Here is a 17907-nt window from a genome sequence, read left to right on the forward strand (position 1 = left end):
TAATAGCTTTGTAAAACCCAATCTAGTTTCTACTTTGCCCCCAGCTGGCTCTGGCACTGGAGTCCTTACCCTTACCTGTGTCCACACTAAGTCCTGCTGTGGACACACACCGTGGGGCTCTAAGCGGGGGTGGGCCGTGCCCTTGAGGAGCCTGAAACCAAGGAGCCTCTGGAGAGCAGCACACTTTCTTCAAGCCTTAAACACCGTCTTCTGCCTCACAGAATATATGAAGACGTGTCTGAAATGCAGTGGCAATTGCCCAACAAGACGACCTTGGATAGAGAAGGTCGCCTGGCTGCACGCTGACCCCTCATCCTGAGGGGAACCAGCTGCTAAAAGATCCAGAGCCAAAAGGCACAGCAAAAACCACAAGTTATCTCTCTTCAGAAAAATCAGCTTTGACTAACAAGAACAGTGGTGGCAGCTGCAGGGGTAGGGTGGGGGGGCAAGTTATCACACTGATGATCCGAGTACCTAGCATGCCAACCACACCCTCCTGGGAAAGGTGCAGGCAGGCACGACTGACACAGAGGGGCCACCAGGCAGAGATGCTGATCAGGTTAAGTGAGTCAGAGCAGGGCAACCCAAGGATAAACAGCGTCTCTCAGGCTGGCTTACCCTTGCCAAATCCAGCAAACAACAAAATCAAAGAATTTCCAGTGCTGACACCCGGAGGGCACAGGCCAGGCAGACAAAGGCTATAGGACCTTCCAGTCCAGGACCAGGGAGGTGGGGGGGAAATCGCAGTTATCGGGCCTCCTCTCTCTGACCTTCTTTTGTGCTTGGGATAAAACTCCAGGTGATTTTCAATTGGCTGAGGACAACAACGACGGAAATTCTGCTCAAGCTGGAGGCAGTCAGAAAAAACTGGTTCATACCGGTATTGCAGAGAGCTGGGAACCATTGGGAAAGAATATGCCAGGAATGCAGCGTCCTCCTTTCCTGTAATTCACCCCCACCACCAGCACACAGCAGCTGGTGCGCAGTTCTGCTCCCCTGCAGCTTGGCCAGGCCCTCTCCTACGAGTTCCAGGCAGGAGGGGCGGGCACCTGCACTCAGGTGACTGCCCAGCCAAGGAGCCCACCCCAACAACCAGCAAGCCCCCTTCACCAGATCTGATCACTTGGTGACAGAAAATTGTTGGTTGCACACAGTTTGCAAAACCTTTGCATTGCAACTTAAAGCAGATAAAGTTTAATGAAGTCAGACCTAAAAAAAAACTGATTTTAAAAAGGCTGTGAAACATTATAAAGCAATTATACTCCAATTTAAAAAAAAAAAAGGCTGTGACAGTGAAGGTCATTTTTTGGCTTGCAGGTTTCACCAGCCTTGGGACTCTGAGCCACGCTTCCTCTCCCTGCTGCACTGTTCCCCAAGGTGCCCCTTCTACCCACCTCCCCCACACCTGACCTGGCTTCTGCATTCATTCAGTCGTCTGCACACCCCAGCCCACCCCAACCCCTGCTGCCCAGGACACTCATCTCCGAGATGTGATGCGTGGCTTTGTCACTCTCTGGAGAGGACTTCCCTTTGGATAATCACAGCCCTCATGTGTACACACCTCAGCTTGACACTTTATTTACCTGTGTGCCAGTTCTCTCTCCCTGGCAGCAGCCAGCTTCCCTCCTGCCAGAACCAAGTGTCTGCAGACCTGCTGCACGGACAGGTGACCATGAGGCTGAAGTGATGGGTTAGTGCGAGGCCCCTTTCCAAATGAAGAAACAGGTGACCACAAGGCTGAAGTGACAGGTCAGTGGGGGGCCTCTTCTCAAATGAAGAGACAGGTGACCACAAGGCTGAAGTGACGGGTCAGTGGGGTCCCCTTTCCAAATGAAGAGAAATCTTTAAGAAGAGGATGCCTGTGTGGCCCCATGTGCCCCCTGCACCTAGAGCTTCACAGCCTTGATACCATGGAGGTGAGCAGTCCTGGCCCTCAGAGGAGCTGTGGGGCTGGCCACCCACCTCCTGTGAGTGGGTTCAAAGCCACCAACTTGTTGCTGAAACAACTTAAACCAAAACATGATAGATTTCAAGTACAAATAAGGATAACATTCTGGTTGAAATGAAACCAGAATTCTTATGTTTACTTTTAGATAACTAAAGGCATTTAATTGGAGTACATGAAGCTTTGTTTTCAAAAGCCCTCACTCCAGGTTTATGGAGCAGGTTTTATACTGCTCCATAAAACCTTCCAGACTTCTTACATGGGCCTCATGGGTTTCTCCTGAAGTCACCAGTCCTCTTCTCCCCTATTAGGGGGAGCTTGTCAAAGCTCCAAACACTTCTCTAACATCTAAGGAAGTTGGTCCGGTGCCTGGCACATAGGAGGTGCTCAACATCCTGCCCAGTTAAGGTCAGACAGGACCAGGCCCCTTTACGTCCTGGTAGGTGTGGTATCACATGCAACGTCAGGTGCACTGGCAGGGCTGGTGTGATGCGAGGTGCTGTGCTCAGTGGGGTATCAAAAATGGTGCTGGGGGTGTCAGCTGTGGTGCTGGGGCGGTTTCAGATGCAGTTACCTGGGATGCCCGGCACACTGTTTGGAGAGGTACTAGGTATGGTGTCAGGTATAACGCTAAGTGCTGTGCTCAGCGGGGTATCAGGTGCAATGCTGGGCGTGGCGGCAGCTCTCAGGATGTGGCGCGGCCAGAGTCCTCATCTCAGACAAGGTGCTGACCGCAGTGAGGGTGGCAGTGCTAACCAGGGGACACACGCAGCAGCGGTTCAGTGGGGCAAGCAGACTTTGCCCTGTGGATTGTCAGCAGACTGTAAGAGCCTCGGGGCCAAGCTCCTGACTGTGAAGGTCACAATAGAGACTTGTTCACGAGGGGTTTGGTTTCGGAGGGGTTGCAAACACACTACCACGGGCCCTTTCCCCTACCTCAAAGGCTTTCCCATGTGTCAGATATGTGGGCCAGTGCAAGTGTGTGACCTCACAGGGCCACACACACGTTGAGCCCACCAGAGGGGGCCTGCCTGCTGTCTGCCCACTCATGGGGGACTGGGAGCCCCAGTCCTGCCCCTGCAGGCTAGGCGAGGGTGCAAGTCACTTCAGCTATCTGTGCCTGATTGCTTGCCTATAAAAGTACGGAGCACAGACTACTTAGGAGGACAGCCCTGTATTTGTGTAGCGTTTTACACCCTTAAAAAAAAGCACCAGCAGGTATACTCTTATTTGTTCAAGAAACTGATGATCAAAGCTTAACCCGTGTTACTAATGCTTCTTCTAGCTGCTCAATTCTGTGACTCTGCATTCTGGACCAACCAGACTGCTTTCTCTTGTCCAAAGTCCCCTTCTGATGCCACTCCTGCCGTCCCCTCCCTCACTACAGAACAATCCTCACCCACTTGCACTAGGCACCCTGGTACGGAACATGATGTCACCTAATAGCCGCCACCACCCTGTGCTGGGCTCTCTGCCAAGGACCCTGACGTAAAACCGCCCTGGGGCAGTGGGTGCAGGAGCTTCTGGCCACCTCTTGGATTGACCAAACCCCAGGCTCAAAGGCCATCACAACTGATAAATGAATGACTGCCAGGTCTGGACGTCAGACCCCAGCACTGTCACAAACAACCGTTTCACTGTGTTCTGATGCTGACAATGCTTTTTAACTGCCACAAACATGAGATTCAGGGGAACAAGTGACCAGGGAAAACTCATGCATGGCCAAACAAGGGTTTGGCGGGTTCAGGCTAATTAAGTCAAATAAATGGACAGGCAGTGGCTCCAATACTTTGGCCACCTGATGTGAAGACCTGACTCACTGGAAAAGACCCTGATGCTGGGAAAGATTGAAGGCAGAAGGGGATGACAGAGGAGGAGATGGTTGGATGGCATCACTGACTTGATGGACATGAGTTTGAGTAAGCTCTGGGGGTTGGTGATGGACAGGGAAGCCTGGTGTGCTGCAGTCCATGGGGTCACAGAGTTGGGACACGAATGAGTGACTGAACTGAACTGAGTGGCTCCTGGAGCCACAGTCACCCACCCATGACTTGCTGGCCAACAGATATGGCTCCTTAAGGATCCCAGGGCCCTGGAGAGAGTGGGCACCTCCCTTGTCACCCCACTCAGGGCTCCTCCAGCTTAGAAAGTGTACATTAATTCCTAAGCACCCAGCTTTCTGTACACACCAGCCCAGCTATTGTATGGAGCCAAATGACTCATGTCTCTGCACTGGGCAGTGTCTACCACCCTCCTGGTATGCACCATCTGTGCTAACTGCTAGGCTCCATGCCTTTTCTGAAAACACCACATGTGACTGTCCTAACGTCCTGATGAGACAATGCCCAGGGTGACGGGAAGAGGAGGCCCCTGGTGGACAGCCACAGGACCTTCACCAAAGGTTTGTGCTTCAGAGCTAAGCAGTCTTGAAAGCCATGCACAATGCTGGGCTTCAGACTCCTCCAACCAAGGCAGGCCTTGTTCAAACCATCCCTAGCTGAGGACAGGCAGAGCCATGCCCCGACCCAGCTCACTGCCAACACCATGTCTAGGAGGAACCAGGATCTGGGCCTGCCAGACCTGTCACCACAGAACTATTTCTATAGTTAAAACCAGGGGCTCTGCTTGGGGATTCCTTAACCACAGATGCCAAGTGAACTGTGCTTGACTACAGCAACGCTGTGTTTTTTCTAAAACCACAGTGTTACACAGGCGAGAGAACATCTCCAGATAAGTTCTAATGTCTTCCTCTGTATTCTGTGTGGGTAAAATGTCAATAAACACACAGGATTAGCAAAGAAAAGCCATCCTGGCTTAGCCCTAACTGCTGATAGGGGAATGATGCTTCCTGAGTTTCCGCCCCAGACTAAGGGTGGTGGCCCCATCATATCATTATAGAAAGCACTGTGGTAAGCTGCCCAGTGGCCACACGTCCTCTCAGGTCCACACAAAGGCCCCCTGCAGTGGTTGTGAGGCTCCTTCATTGGAGGCATGTCCCTGGGGACTGACCTGAGATTTGTTTTGACCTCAGCCATGGGTGGGAGTGGCAGTGTGTAAGTTCTGGGTGGGGCATCCAAGGCCAGCAGGCTCTCCTCCCCTCCCCTCTCCTCTCAGAGATCCGCTGAGGCCTTGTGAGGCGGTCACTCAGGTCCCTGGATGACAGCAGGGCCTGGCAAATAGCTAGCACCAAACGCCAGATGTGAGGAGGTCCTTTGTGGGACTGCAGCCTAGCTGAACCACAGCTGCAAGGGAGCTGGGAACCAAGAGAAAGACTTCGCTGGTGGTGTTCTGAGTTGTTAGCTTTTAGGGTTATTTATTTCATGAACATTCACAGGAACCAGATTTTTATTGCAGGAAAATATTATATGCAGGACATCTGTGACCACTCTCACGAGCAGTCTTCCTGGGATTCCTCAACAAGTGAGAGCCCATGCCCTCTGCCTGGCTGTCTGCAGCCAACAGTGTGTTCTGTCAACTCAGTGTTACAACTTCCGAGGGCAGCCATGTAGGACCACACGTGCATCTGATCCCCCATGAGCCTAGTGGGCACCCGACCTGGAGGACCCAGCCCAGCCAAGCCAAGCCTCGGGCCCAGGGAGAACTGTGAGTCTGAGAGTCATGACCACTTAGACAGAAGGCCCTAAACTTACAACCTGCTCACAGACAGCAGAATCCAGAGTCTGGCAGACCCTCAGTGGGGCCTGGCACAGATGGAACAGGAAGAGCCAGTGGCCTAGAGGCTCTGAGCTGATGCTGATCACCAACCACCACAGCTCCTTTCTGGGAAAATCCCCAAAGGATCCCTCCCTCTGACACTGTTTCCTTCCTTCCTTCCTCAGAAAGGAGGGGCTGGGAGAGTGGCTGGGGTGGAGCTCTACACTCCCTTCTCAAGAGCGGACCCGGCCCCAAGGATGACACTCCTTTCTTGCTTCTGATGTTCTCCTTTCCCTTGCGGTCACTCTGGACCCCTCTCTGCAGTTATCACTGCCATTTAAAAACCCACTATTTTTGCTTAGCATACAGTACGAAAGGGTAATCATTAAAAAGGCATGCTCCCAAAGATGCAGCATGCTTTTATTCCAAGTCTGCCCTCTTCTCGCCACAGGCTCAGCTCTGTCAGCGCCCGATGCCCTCACCTTCTTCCAACCGCCGAGGGGTCTATGCCCCCACAGCGCTTCACAAAATAAGCAAACACTCCTCTGCTTGACCCCTGGAGCCTCTCAACGCATGTTGCAGCTCAAACTTTTGGTTTTCACATGCTGCCTTTGGCTCCAGGCACCGAGCCCCGCAGGACCCTCTCCAGTGTTCACTGAGTGCCCCCCGACCCTCTGTCCCTCCGCAGTGCCTTTCCTGGGCACAGGCACACTGTCCCTGGTCAGGCCCCTTCCTTATCCTTCAAAGTTCAGTATGACTGGTGCTTCCCTTCAGAAGCCAGTGGGATTTACCCTGTGCTCTAACCGTGCTTTGCTTACAGAATTTTTACAGGCCTGCGAGCTAGAGGGCCCTGAATGCTCACACCTCCTGACAGCAACTCAGTCCTCCAAAAAACACTGTCACGAGCTGCAAACTGCCACACACGTAAAGTGAAGGCGCTGCTTCATGACCCCTACACCTTTCAAAGGTGCAAATTTTATTTCCCTGATCACATAAACACAAATCCTTTAAGAGTAAAACACCATACTGGAGTTAGGGAAGATATTCTTAGTGGTTAAGTTGATTTAACACAAAAGGTCACCAGGGTTGAGATTCCTCCTGATGTAGGAAGTTCAGTATGGAGAAACTTCAAAATGCAATTGAACAGCCTTGCTCACTGAAAGCCCATTAAGCATACCATGTGCATGTTTTCCTTCAAGGCCAGCAGAGAACTAGAGCGCACCATGGCTGTTTTTAAAGTGCAGCCAAGGCAGTTTCAAATGGCAGGATGAAAAGGAATGGTGTCACCGCATACTGGGGACGACGCATATCTGTTTCTGCTTTGCTTGTCTGGTTCAATTACAGAAAATTACAGGATTGTGTTTCATAAGCAGGGAAGAAAGGAGAACAGCGTGGGCCTGAAGGGTGGCATGGCAAAGCTCAAAGAGGTGGGACCGGGAGTCTGGAATTCGCACCTCGAGTCCTTACAGAGGTCCTGTTGTGACCATGCTTGACAAGAGAGCTGTTGTTACACTTGGCAGCAGGCTGGCAAAAGGCAGGAGAGGAAATGGACTCAGTTAGCAGAGGAGGAAGACAGGCTTTCAGGAACTGGGCAGAGGTCACTCAGAAGGCCAGGCAGGGGAAGCAAGCTCTAATGGACAAAGGACAACTTGCCCGCACAATCAGAAGGGGCAGGGAGAGCACCACGGGGAGGAGAAGGCACAGGGCCTGAGCCTGGGTCCTCCCAGGCAGGGCTGACACCACATGATGCCTGTGGGTGGGGTCCTCTGAGGGTTCAGCAGCTCTCAATTACCTGTTTGTCTAAAACACTAACAAGGACAATATGGCTTTGACTCTGTATTTCAGATGTAATTAAAAATAAGACGTCACAATCTGACTTATCCCCAACACGGCCAAGACCTTAATGAGTGGGGGCTTTGGATGCTGACAGACCAAGCCTGGCTGAAGGTTCCTAAAAGGGTCATGTAGTGAGCTGCACTTGACAAGGTGTTTAATACTGAAGCACAGAGGCTGGACTGGAGAAGACGATGGGGAAGAGATGGCTGTCCAGGAAAGGACCACACCAAAGGATAGGAAGACAAGAGTACAAAGGCAGAGCCAGGGCCGATCAGGTAACTGGGCAGAGAGGTGCAGGGAGTGCCCCGGGGCTTTGCACCCCTGAACTGCTCGATTACTACAAACATAAATTTCATAATTAGATATCTAGAAACAAAAGTCTTCTTTAAAAATAGGGATATGACAAAACTATAAAGTAAATTACAAAGTCAAAAATGAAATACAGACTGAGAATCAGACTACAGTATTAGAGAATTACCTTGCTAGTTTTGTTAGGTATGGTTAAGAAACCATTCCCTTGTTAGAGTCACTCAGGTACATTTATGACAGAAATAATAATGGTTTGAGATTTGCCTTAATAAACACAATTGGGAAGTATTTTACAAAACAAACCAACAAACAGAAAAATAAGTAGGGAAGGAATAGATTTTTAAGGACTGGGAAACTGTTGAGAGCTACTGAAGTTGGGCACTGGGTCTCCTCGTGGAGGTTCATTTTACACTCCTGTCAGCTGGGGGGGGAAAGCACAATGTTAGAGTTATGAGTTATATTTTATTTGGAGCAAAATGAGGACTATAGCCAGGGAGTCAGTATTTCACATAGCTCTGAGAAACTCCTCCAAGGAGGCTGGGGGTGGTCAGTATATTTGTAATTTTGGTGAAGGGAAGAGTATATGCAACCAAGCACTTATTTTTTGCAGAAGGCTGATCTAATCTTGTGACGGTTACTGCTAGTCACAAGGAGCAGATATCACTATGAAGGAATTTAGTGCTTTTCTAGATATGAGGAGATCAAAGAACTAGGTTCATAAAACCTTCCCTCGAAAATAATCTAACTACCTGAAGATCTGTCCTGCCAGTTTTTTCCGAAGCCCAGAGCGCCTGCTTTCTGACCTCCTCCTTGAACTCCTTTCAAGTGGTGTTGAAGGTTAGCGGCTGCAAAGGCTCATAATTTGATCTTCGGAAAGGTAGACAGCAAGTGCAAATTTGCAGCTGACACTCCTACTACGTGTTTGAAAAGGTCATAAAAAGTTTAAGAAAAACAGGCGAGCAGAGAGGCAGAGATGCTAAATGTGTTCTGTTTCTGCTGAAAAAAGTCCAGTCCTAGCAGCTCCCCGTGAGCCCTCCGCAAATGAAGGGAAGAGCACAGCAACTGAACCAGCTCTCAGGCAGGGAGTCTGATAGGCACCATCTGACGCAGAAATGAGAGATCAGAAAGATGATCAATCCAAACCTTAAAAGCTAATTTTCTTTGTATCTCCCTATTTTTTTCTAACACAGACCAAAATAAAGCATTTTTAACAAAGTCAATAACTTCCAAGATCTTTTGTGTGTCATAGATGCCTCTGAAAATCTCAGCAAAGCTCTGGAACGTCTCCATCAAAAAGTAAGCACACATCAGTTACTGGGCCTAATTCAATGTGGAGGGGTGATCAAGTCCATTTTGCTGGGAAGCCCGAGAAGGGGCACTGCCACTGTGAATGCCCACTGATTTACACCATCCTGCCCCTCTCCCTCTAGGATACACTGAGTCCCCTGGAGAACCTGACAACAGAAATCAGCAGATGAAATCTGGCCCAAAGATGCCAACCTGCATGTATTCTCTTATTAAACTACAAAGCCCTTTTTGGAGATCCTTTCCCCACACCCCTGAAGAGTCTCGTGGAGCCCGAGGAACCAACCCTCACTCTAGACTCTTCCTCAGGAAGCTGCCTCAGTTTTGTCAGTAGGCCTCTCACTGTGCTGTCCTCTCTCAGGACAGATGGACTCCGTGACCATTCCACCCGGCCTGAGAGCCCCCAAGTGCTTCCCAGTCATCACATGCTATCTTTCTTGATGCTATGTGATAAAAATACTTTTCAAGAATTGGTGGGGGGGGGGGGAATAATTAGTGGAGCAAAGAGCACTTTTAGGGTGGTGAAAATACTCTGTATGATATATTGTAATGGTGGTACATGTCATTATCTATTTGTTCAAAGCCACAAATGCATACCACCAAGAGTGAACCCTAATGTAGACTATGGGCTTTCGGTGATGATGACACATCAGTGCAGGTTCATCAACTCTAACAAATCTTAAGTCTGGTGGGGAATGTTGATGGTGTGGGAGGTTCCATGTATAGGGGCAAGGAGTGAGTATATGGCAAATCTCTGTACCTACCCCCCAATTTTGCTGTAAACCTAAAACTCCTCTAAAGAGTAAATCTTGAAAAAAAATTTAAGCAATAATAACAATAATGATATTAACACAAATACTAATAATGGTGACAGTCACTGTGATGGTTTCAGCTCCACTTTTCAGAGCTCTACACAGCAGAGTGGTGTGCTTCTTCACTGCAACCCATTCCCGTGACGCAGGGCATCCATACTCGGACACCCCCAAGCCTAGATCCATATTATCTCGTAAGAGCTCATTCCAGTGTTATTCCCCCCTAAGCTGAATAGAACTTAAGAAAACTTGTTTGGTTCTACAAAGAGGTTATATCTGAGAACAGGAAGGTGAGGGACAGCCTGGACATGAGACGAAAGTCCGATTCTAAAACCTCTGGGCTAAGTTTATTTGAAAGAGAACCTTGCAGCAACTATCCTCAGAAACTGCTAATATCTGCCATCACCAGCAGGGCCAGTTTCATAGGGCACTTCTTTCTGGGTAGTCCACTTGTCTACCGTCTTGGGAGACACACCCCAGAGCTCCTCCCGTAGGAAACCAGGTTTCATCTTGCTCATGGAGCAATGCAGCTTCCATGTTGCCATGAAAACAGGGAAGGGAAAGACCTGGCTAGATGTCCTCCTTTGCCAGGCAAGAAGGTTCAGACCAAGAGGTGGCATTCCTGATGAAACAGGGCTGGGGGCTCCCGCAGTCACACAAACATATCCAATCCTAAATGTCACTAACACTGCAGAGTAAAGGGTAAAGATTATACTCGAAGGCCTGACAGAAGCAGGCTGCTTTCTGAAGACAAGTCCCTAAAACTTCACAAGGAAGGAAGAGGCCAGATCAACAGAGATGGCAGCCAGCCTCTGATGGGCACTTCCTCTATGTAGATCCTGAGCACCTTGCATATACTGTCTCCTCAGATCTTCCCACACCCTGCAAATGGGCCACAAGGAGCTAAGCAGCTTGGGGACCCACCCTCTAGCACCTGCACTGGGCTAGGTGCCTGACCCGAAAGCCAAGAAACAGTTATCAAAACTCATAAATATCACTGGCCAAAAGGCTCTGAAGAAGTTCTGCCACCAAGCATGCTCTGTATCAAGTAAACACATGAAGGGAGAGGTTCTAAGGAACAGCCTCATACGTCAACATAGAGAAATTAGAAGAAGCCTTCATAGAATTTACTTTTAAATACAGGAGAGGGACATAAACATGCTGATCTAAAATGTCATTTGTAGAGAAATCTTATGAGGTGGTTTTCAGGTGTTCCGAGGACAGTGGGATGGACGAGCTTCCTGAAGGTCCCTCCTTCCGTGCGCTTCCGCCATCCTGCAGCAGCCTTGGTGATGTCCTGGGAGTGGTGCAAGTGCTTCGTCACCCCCGTGGGGGTTTAACATTTTGGCTGTTCCGTGGAGCAAGGCCTTGAGTGCGCCGCACATGGAGAGAGGGAAATGCCCCTCCAGAGAAGGTGGTTCCTGCTGGGCCTGGGCTGACGGTTGAGTTGGGCTGATGCAAAGAACTCGAGTCGGTGGGGCTTCCAGCCGCCTGCCTAACTTCCTTCTTGAGGGTCCTCAGAACACATGCACTTACCTGGACGGCCAGCCACCACCGGCCAAGACTCCAAACACGAAGACACCTGCTCCTTTGAGCCTTACCTTGTGTACACTTTTGGGGTTTTCCAACCACGCATAGTACATTTCCTCCACATAGTTCGAACTAGTCCCGCTGAGGAAAGGCTCTGCAGCAACGGGGGCAGTATAGCACCGTATCTGCCCAAACGTCCTAGCTGCTGCTGGTCTGTTTTGTGAAAATGTCTTCACAGTCTGGGAAGCCGTTAACGGCCTCAACTTAGCAGCACAAGTCCTTAAGTGAAACATTCTTGTCCTGAAGTCTCTCACGACTGTCTGCACCAAAAAAAAGGAAAGAGAAGTTAGAAAGTGCATTTTAGCAGACAAGGCTACTGGGGGGAAAACCTCTCAGACTCTGGCTGGAGGAGAAAGCGTCTGTAAATGCATGTGTGGCTGCGTGTTCTGCTTCAGAGAGCATGGCAGAGCGTGAAGTAGTCAAGTGGACCAACCGTCTACATACAGGGCCTGCACTCAATATGGGGAGGCAAGAGCACAGCTGCAGAGGTCATGGTCTTCACCTGCAACTTTTGATCTAGTTTAAGGGCTATATATCATGACGGGGTGCTTCCCTGATGGCTCAGCAGTAAAGAACCTGCCTGCAATGTAGAAGATGCAGGTTCAATCCCGGAGTTAGGAAGATCCCCTGGAGTAGGAAATGGCAACCCACTCTAGTATTTTTGCCTGGGAAATCCCATGGACAGAGGAGACTGGTAGATCCCTACAGTCCATGGGGGTCGCAAAGAATTAAGACATGACTAAGCACATGTAAGTTTATGTGTTGTGTAAAACAACTATAGGAAAAGGCAACAAGGATGAATTAAGGATTAGGTTAGTATTAACTGCAAAAGGAGAAATACTTTCTAGTCTATCTGGAGATTACCGAGCCCTAATGGACTCTTGGTATTCTGGAGAACACAGAGACACTGGGAAAATATTTTTCTCACCCTCAAATAATTTATCTTTGAGCAGAAGAAAAAATATATTAAAAATAATTATAGCAATAAACTGATGCCCAGTTGAGAAAATTAAAAAAAAAAACAATAATTACAGCAAAAGCACTGAGCACCTGAGGGACACAGAAAACACCAACAGAGCTCCCTGGGAGAACCCGCTTCTCCTAAGCGCCTTTCCAGCAGCCAGGAGAGCTCGGGGACGGGCACAGACAACAGGGAGGACTTCGCTCTGAAGAGGTGGGGGAGGCAGGGACTCTACATATAGGAATCAGTAGGAAGAAAGATCAGACAGATGGAAAAGTCTGAAGAACACAGGGGAGGAGCAAGAACTGTCTTGGCTGGCAGGAGGAATGGACTAGCTGGACAGCCACGTTTCCTAAAACTGGAGCCAGGAGAGGGCCAACAAGGGAGGCAGGGGGCTCTGCAAGACAAAGGCACGGACGAAACGACCACAGAAGAGTCTACCTACCTCACACTACTCTACACTCAGCAGCTTGACCTGTTAGGACTCTTCCGAACCCACCAACTCCCTCGAGGCAGGCCTTAGCTCTTCTGGTTTATAGGTCACCTTTCTGAGTTTGTTTATATTTTCCCCAAAGTTCAATGGATCTTGAGTTTGATGGTTGTAATTTTACTAAATCTAATATATAACTTTAACTACACTATCCACTTTACAAAAGCAGCTGATGCACCCACTAGACCATGAAAGAGTTTAGATTGTCTGGGTTGGGAAGATCCCCCGGAGGAGGACATGGAACCCACTCCAGTATTCTTCCTGGAGAATCCCCATGGGCAGAGGAGCCTGGCGGGGCTATAGTCCATAGGGTCTCACAGAGTTGGACACGAATGAAGTGACTAAGCAGCTGCAGCGGAGGGTCTTGAACCACTTCCAATCAAGTGTAAGCATTCAGATGCCTCTGGAAGGAGAAAAGGACACTGTGCTGCTTCTCTTCCCACAAAAATCCCAGCTGCCCAGTGGTCTCTTCCAGTCATAGCAAAAGAGGCTGGGGAAGGGGAGAGGAGCCGCTGGGCACAAGTGAGGCTCTCCATAGCCCTCTGCCCTGGGAAGTGATGACTGATGGTCTAACAAACAGCTGGCCTTAAAGCAAGTGCCCTGGCTGTAAAGTGGGAATCACATCCCACCTCCACTCCTGCCTGAAGGAAATCCAAGCTCTGAGACAGGCTGAGAATTACCCAGAAATAAATGTTACTTAAACTATCCTCTACACCGTTTGTAAGAACCCCTTCTCTTGACCCAAATATGATCAGGATATGCATAAAGGACACTGGCCTGTTTCGCTGCTTGGAAAAGACAGGTCAACAAAAGCAGAATTTAAAAGCTAAACAACAAACAAAAACTTCCCCTTAAAAATTAAATGCTATCTTTAGGATGCTATCTTAACTCCGTTTTAAAAAAAAACCTTAAGTAACTTCAGTAGTTCTTCCTACTGCCAACTCTATTCCAATTTTCTCAGCTATTAAGTTTAAGGCAGACAAAAGGCTATCAAAGACACTGATGGCAAAAATACTATTACCATTGCTTTCCACATTAATTAAAAAAAAAAAAACCTCAGGCCGACACTCATCTTTTTCCTCCAATGTCATTATTATCCAGGCAGCTTGAAATACTCTGAGTTGGAGTATTCTCCTAGAACAGAGCAGTATCATCACCTCCATTAACAGTCATTATTCAGTTGCTGCAATACTCAATTAACAGGCATCACACTGACAAGTACAAAACAAGTTCATTTCATCTCTTCTTCCTAAAGCAGTCCTTCCAATATGCTACAGTAAACAAACCACGTTACCAAGTTATCTACAGTCATAAAATCTGACAAACAGCTCAGTGCTGCCCAGCACAATTACTAACAATCTTCAAACTTCCCTTAAGATGACTCATATGAGTCATAGGAAAACTTTGCCTTCAGCAGACAGCTCAACATCCCCCTGCCTCCACCCCAGGATGACCAGGAACAGCTGTTCCCTATCCGCAATCTGAGAGACCCACAGAGCAGACATCAGGTATACATTTCAGATTCTGGAAGGTTCAGATTCCATCCTTCCAATTCCAGAGTCAACATTAAGAATAGTGCATTTCTGGTAGGAATGCTGAACCGTTCAAACACTTTCATGAAAGCTTTGGGTTGTTAAAAAAGCCCAAGTGTTCTTCTGACTTGTGGTTGAGAACAATATTTCTACTTTGATAGGGGTGCCAAATATTCTTAGTGGGGAAAGAACAGTCTTTTCAACAGATGGTGCCAGGGCAACTGGAAATCCACATGTGAAAAAATGATTTTGGACCCCTGTCTTACACCATACACAAAATTAACTCAAAATGGATCAAAGACCTACATGTAAGAGCTGACACTGTGAGACTCTTAGAAAGTTTCTAACTTCCAAAATGGAGTAAATCTTCAGAACCTTGAGTCAAACAATGTGTCTTAGGACACCAAAAGTACAAACAACAACGACAAATTGGACTTCATCAAAATAAAAACTTCAGTGCTTCAAAGTGAAAGTCACTCCGTCACATACAACTCTTTGTGACCCCATGGACTATACAGTCCATGGAATTCGCCAGGCCAAAATAGTGGAATGGGTAGCCTTTTCCTTCTCCAGGGGATATTCCCAACTCAGGGATCAAACACAGGTCTCCCGCATTGCAGGCGGATTCTCTACCAGCTGAGACAGAAGGGAAGTGCTTAGTGCTTCAAAGGACACCATCAAAAAAGGCAGTCTAAAAAGGAATACATGCAAATTACACAGTTAATAAGGTACATGCATGCAGAATATAAAGAACTCATGACCCAAAAATGTAAATATAACTATAATGAAAAGTAACCCAATAAAAAAAACTGCCAAAGGATACAAACAGACATTTTTTCAAAGACACACAAACGATCAGTAAAAATGTTAAAGCATACCCAAAATCATAGTCATTAGGCAAAAAAATTTGCAAATCAAAATCACAACAAGATAGGACTTCAGGCCCACTAGACTGGATATAATCAATATAAGCAAGTGTTGGAGAAAACACGAAGAATTAGAACCCTCATAGAATCCAGGTGAGAGTGTAAACTGGTGTAGCCACTTTGGAAAACAGTTTCTTGAAAAGTTAAACATAGAATTACCATGTGGCTCAGCAACTCCACTCCTAGGTATACAACCAAGAAAAACAAAAACATATGTCCACACAAGCCCATGTACACAGATGTTCACTGCGGCATTATTCATACTTGCCAAAAAGTGGAAAAACTCAGAATGTGATAGACCATACTATGTAATAGGACTAAGCAATAAAAAGGAATGAAATACCAATACACCCTGCAATACAGATGACCTTTGAATATATTAAGTGAAAACAGTCATTCACACACAAAAAACACAATATTGTATGACTTCATATATATGAAATGTTCACAACAAGCAAATCAATACGACATAAAGCCCAGGGTTGGGAGCAGTAGGATCAGACAGGACTACTAATGGGTATGGGCTTTCTGCATTGACAGGTGGTTTTTGAGCCACCAGGGAAGCCCAGATATGGGGTTTTTGGGGGAAGGGGAAGATGAAAATATTCTAAAACTAGATTATGCTGATGGCTTCACGACCTTATGGTATACTGTAAGACATTAAATTGTACAGTTTAAATGGGTGAATTATATGGTATATGAATTATACTTCAATAAAGTTTTCTTTTTTTTAATCTTTGTCAACAAATATGCCCAACCCTAAACTTCATTGATTCTTTTTTTGGCTACACAGAATGGCATGCGAGATCCTAGTTCCCCGACCAGGGATTGAACCTGGTGCCCCTCTCCACCTCCATGCAATAGAAGTGTGGAGCCCCAACTGCTGGACCACCAGGGAAAACCCTCAATAAAGTTGTTTTTTAAAAAGTCTAAGAAGAAACATGAATCTGTCAATATCAATAAAGTACACAAGGTGACACTTTGTAACCATTAATTTCAAGACACAAGTATATAATATATACATTTGAGAAAAATAACATTTAAAAAAAGGCAAAAACTAAAGCAAAATTTGTTTTTAAGGGTTAAGTGCTCTGCCCTTAGGAAAATAAAACAGAACTTTATCTGCGCCTGAACATTCCCCAGTTAGGCAGCACACACTTTACCCAAGGTCACCTCCCCATTCACAGGATGGGGAGATAAACTGACTTCTGACGTCTATGACCGTCATGCTGGCTAGGCAGAGGAATAATTAGAGGTAAAAACAGCTTGGACAGTTTCTGAAGACATGAGTCTTTGTGGGAAAAGCACATGCATAGTTAAATGGTTGTTACCACTCTATGTTGCCTGAGAACCATTTTAAAAGAACAACTTACCTTGAAAGGTGGTGTTTTTTTTGGGGCGGGGGGCGTTTCAGACTCAAGATTCTCATAACAAGTCAAGAAAACAATGCTTGCTACATACCCACAGCTATTACTCCAATATTCTAGCTTTAGCAGTAATACAAAGACATCAGGTATAGAGAGAGCACAAATACCGATTCTCTTTTACTGGCTGAGAATCTAAGGAGAATTCAACATCTTTCACCTGTGATGCCTCATCAAACATAAACTGAGAGAGGGAGGTAGTGCAGGTTACTCTTAAACTGCAAAGGTATTCTGCCATCATTAGATGAAAGTGGTGGCTGAGCCTGCAGGGCAAGCAAAGCAGAATGGCCCTTACTATGCCGGCCTTAAATGTGTCACCTGATCCATGGTCAGTTTCCTCTGCCATAAAGTGAAGGGAACAATCAGTCCTGCTTTCTCAAAAATGAAAGAATTTTACACACTTTAAAAATACTTTTATGACTAAAGGACAATTTACCAGAAAAACAAAAAACCAACCAACCAGCCAAATAAACAAACAAAAAACAAGAAAAGCTACCCTACAGCTAATGCTTTCTCTTAAAAAAGCTGAAGTTTCCAAGGTAAACCTAAACAGAAGTAAACTTGGAGTGGGTAACTGACCAGACTGTTAGGAAGGACTTCCACCTCTGAACCAGGAACCCTAAACAAGCTTCAGTGCCCAGGCCTGAAGACTGAGCTGTCCTTCCCCAGACTGACACTGTTACCAGAGGTGCCCTGACTGTGGTGATGCATAGTATAGGTAAGCTGGCATCTTTTAAAGGTGTTGGTTAAAGTACAAATTATTAAAATTTTATGAAAAGCAAGGGCAGTTGTCAATATTTATTAAAAACTTAAAAAGTATATACAGAACTTCTGTTTCCCACTACACGCAGCTAAAAATAAGAGATGTTTCATTAAAAAAAAAAAAACCAACACACAATTCTGAAAGGTGGAGAGGAGACAGACTTGGGAAGGGACCTTGGGGCCCAGAAGGCTCAGAATTGAGTTCTCCTTCTCTTTTTGCCTCATATATTCAAGGCTAGGTGCTGAAGAAGTTGGCAACCCAGAAATGCCAACTACTGTAGACTCAAAAAAAGCTGCAATGTAAGTCTGCCCTCTCAGGCCAGTGGACTGAGAATGGCGCAGTCTAGCAGGACAGAATTTT

The 17907-nt window shown here is 47.0% G+C and overlaps 1 protein-coding gene across 3 annotated transcripts in view; it reads right to left on the bottom strand.

Annotated features, from left to right (window-relative positions):
* Positions 1 to 17907, bottom strand: part of OGDH (oxoglutarate dehydrogenase) — a 67707-nt gene that overhangs the window by 42923 nt on the left and 6877 nt on the right. For all 3 annotated transcript variants that reach the window (XM_069586879.1, XM_069586880.1, XM_069586878.1), the window contains exon 2: positions 11463 to 11711. In XM_069586879.1, the coding sequence (XP_069442980.1) occupies positions 11463 to 11684 (222 nt within the window). In that variant the 5' untranslated portion in view covers positions 11685 to 11711. The remainder of the gene's footprint in view (positions 1 to 11462; positions 11712 to 17907) is intronic.

This window comes from Ovis canadensis, chromosome 4, assembly GCF_042477335.2.
Source record: "Ovis canadensis isolate MfBH-ARS-UI-01 breed Bighorn chromosome 4, ARS-UI_OviCan_v2, whole genome shotgun sequence".
NCBI classification, from domain to species: Eukaryota; Metazoa; Chordata; class Mammalia; order Artiodactyla; family Bovidae; genus Ovis; species Ovis canadensis.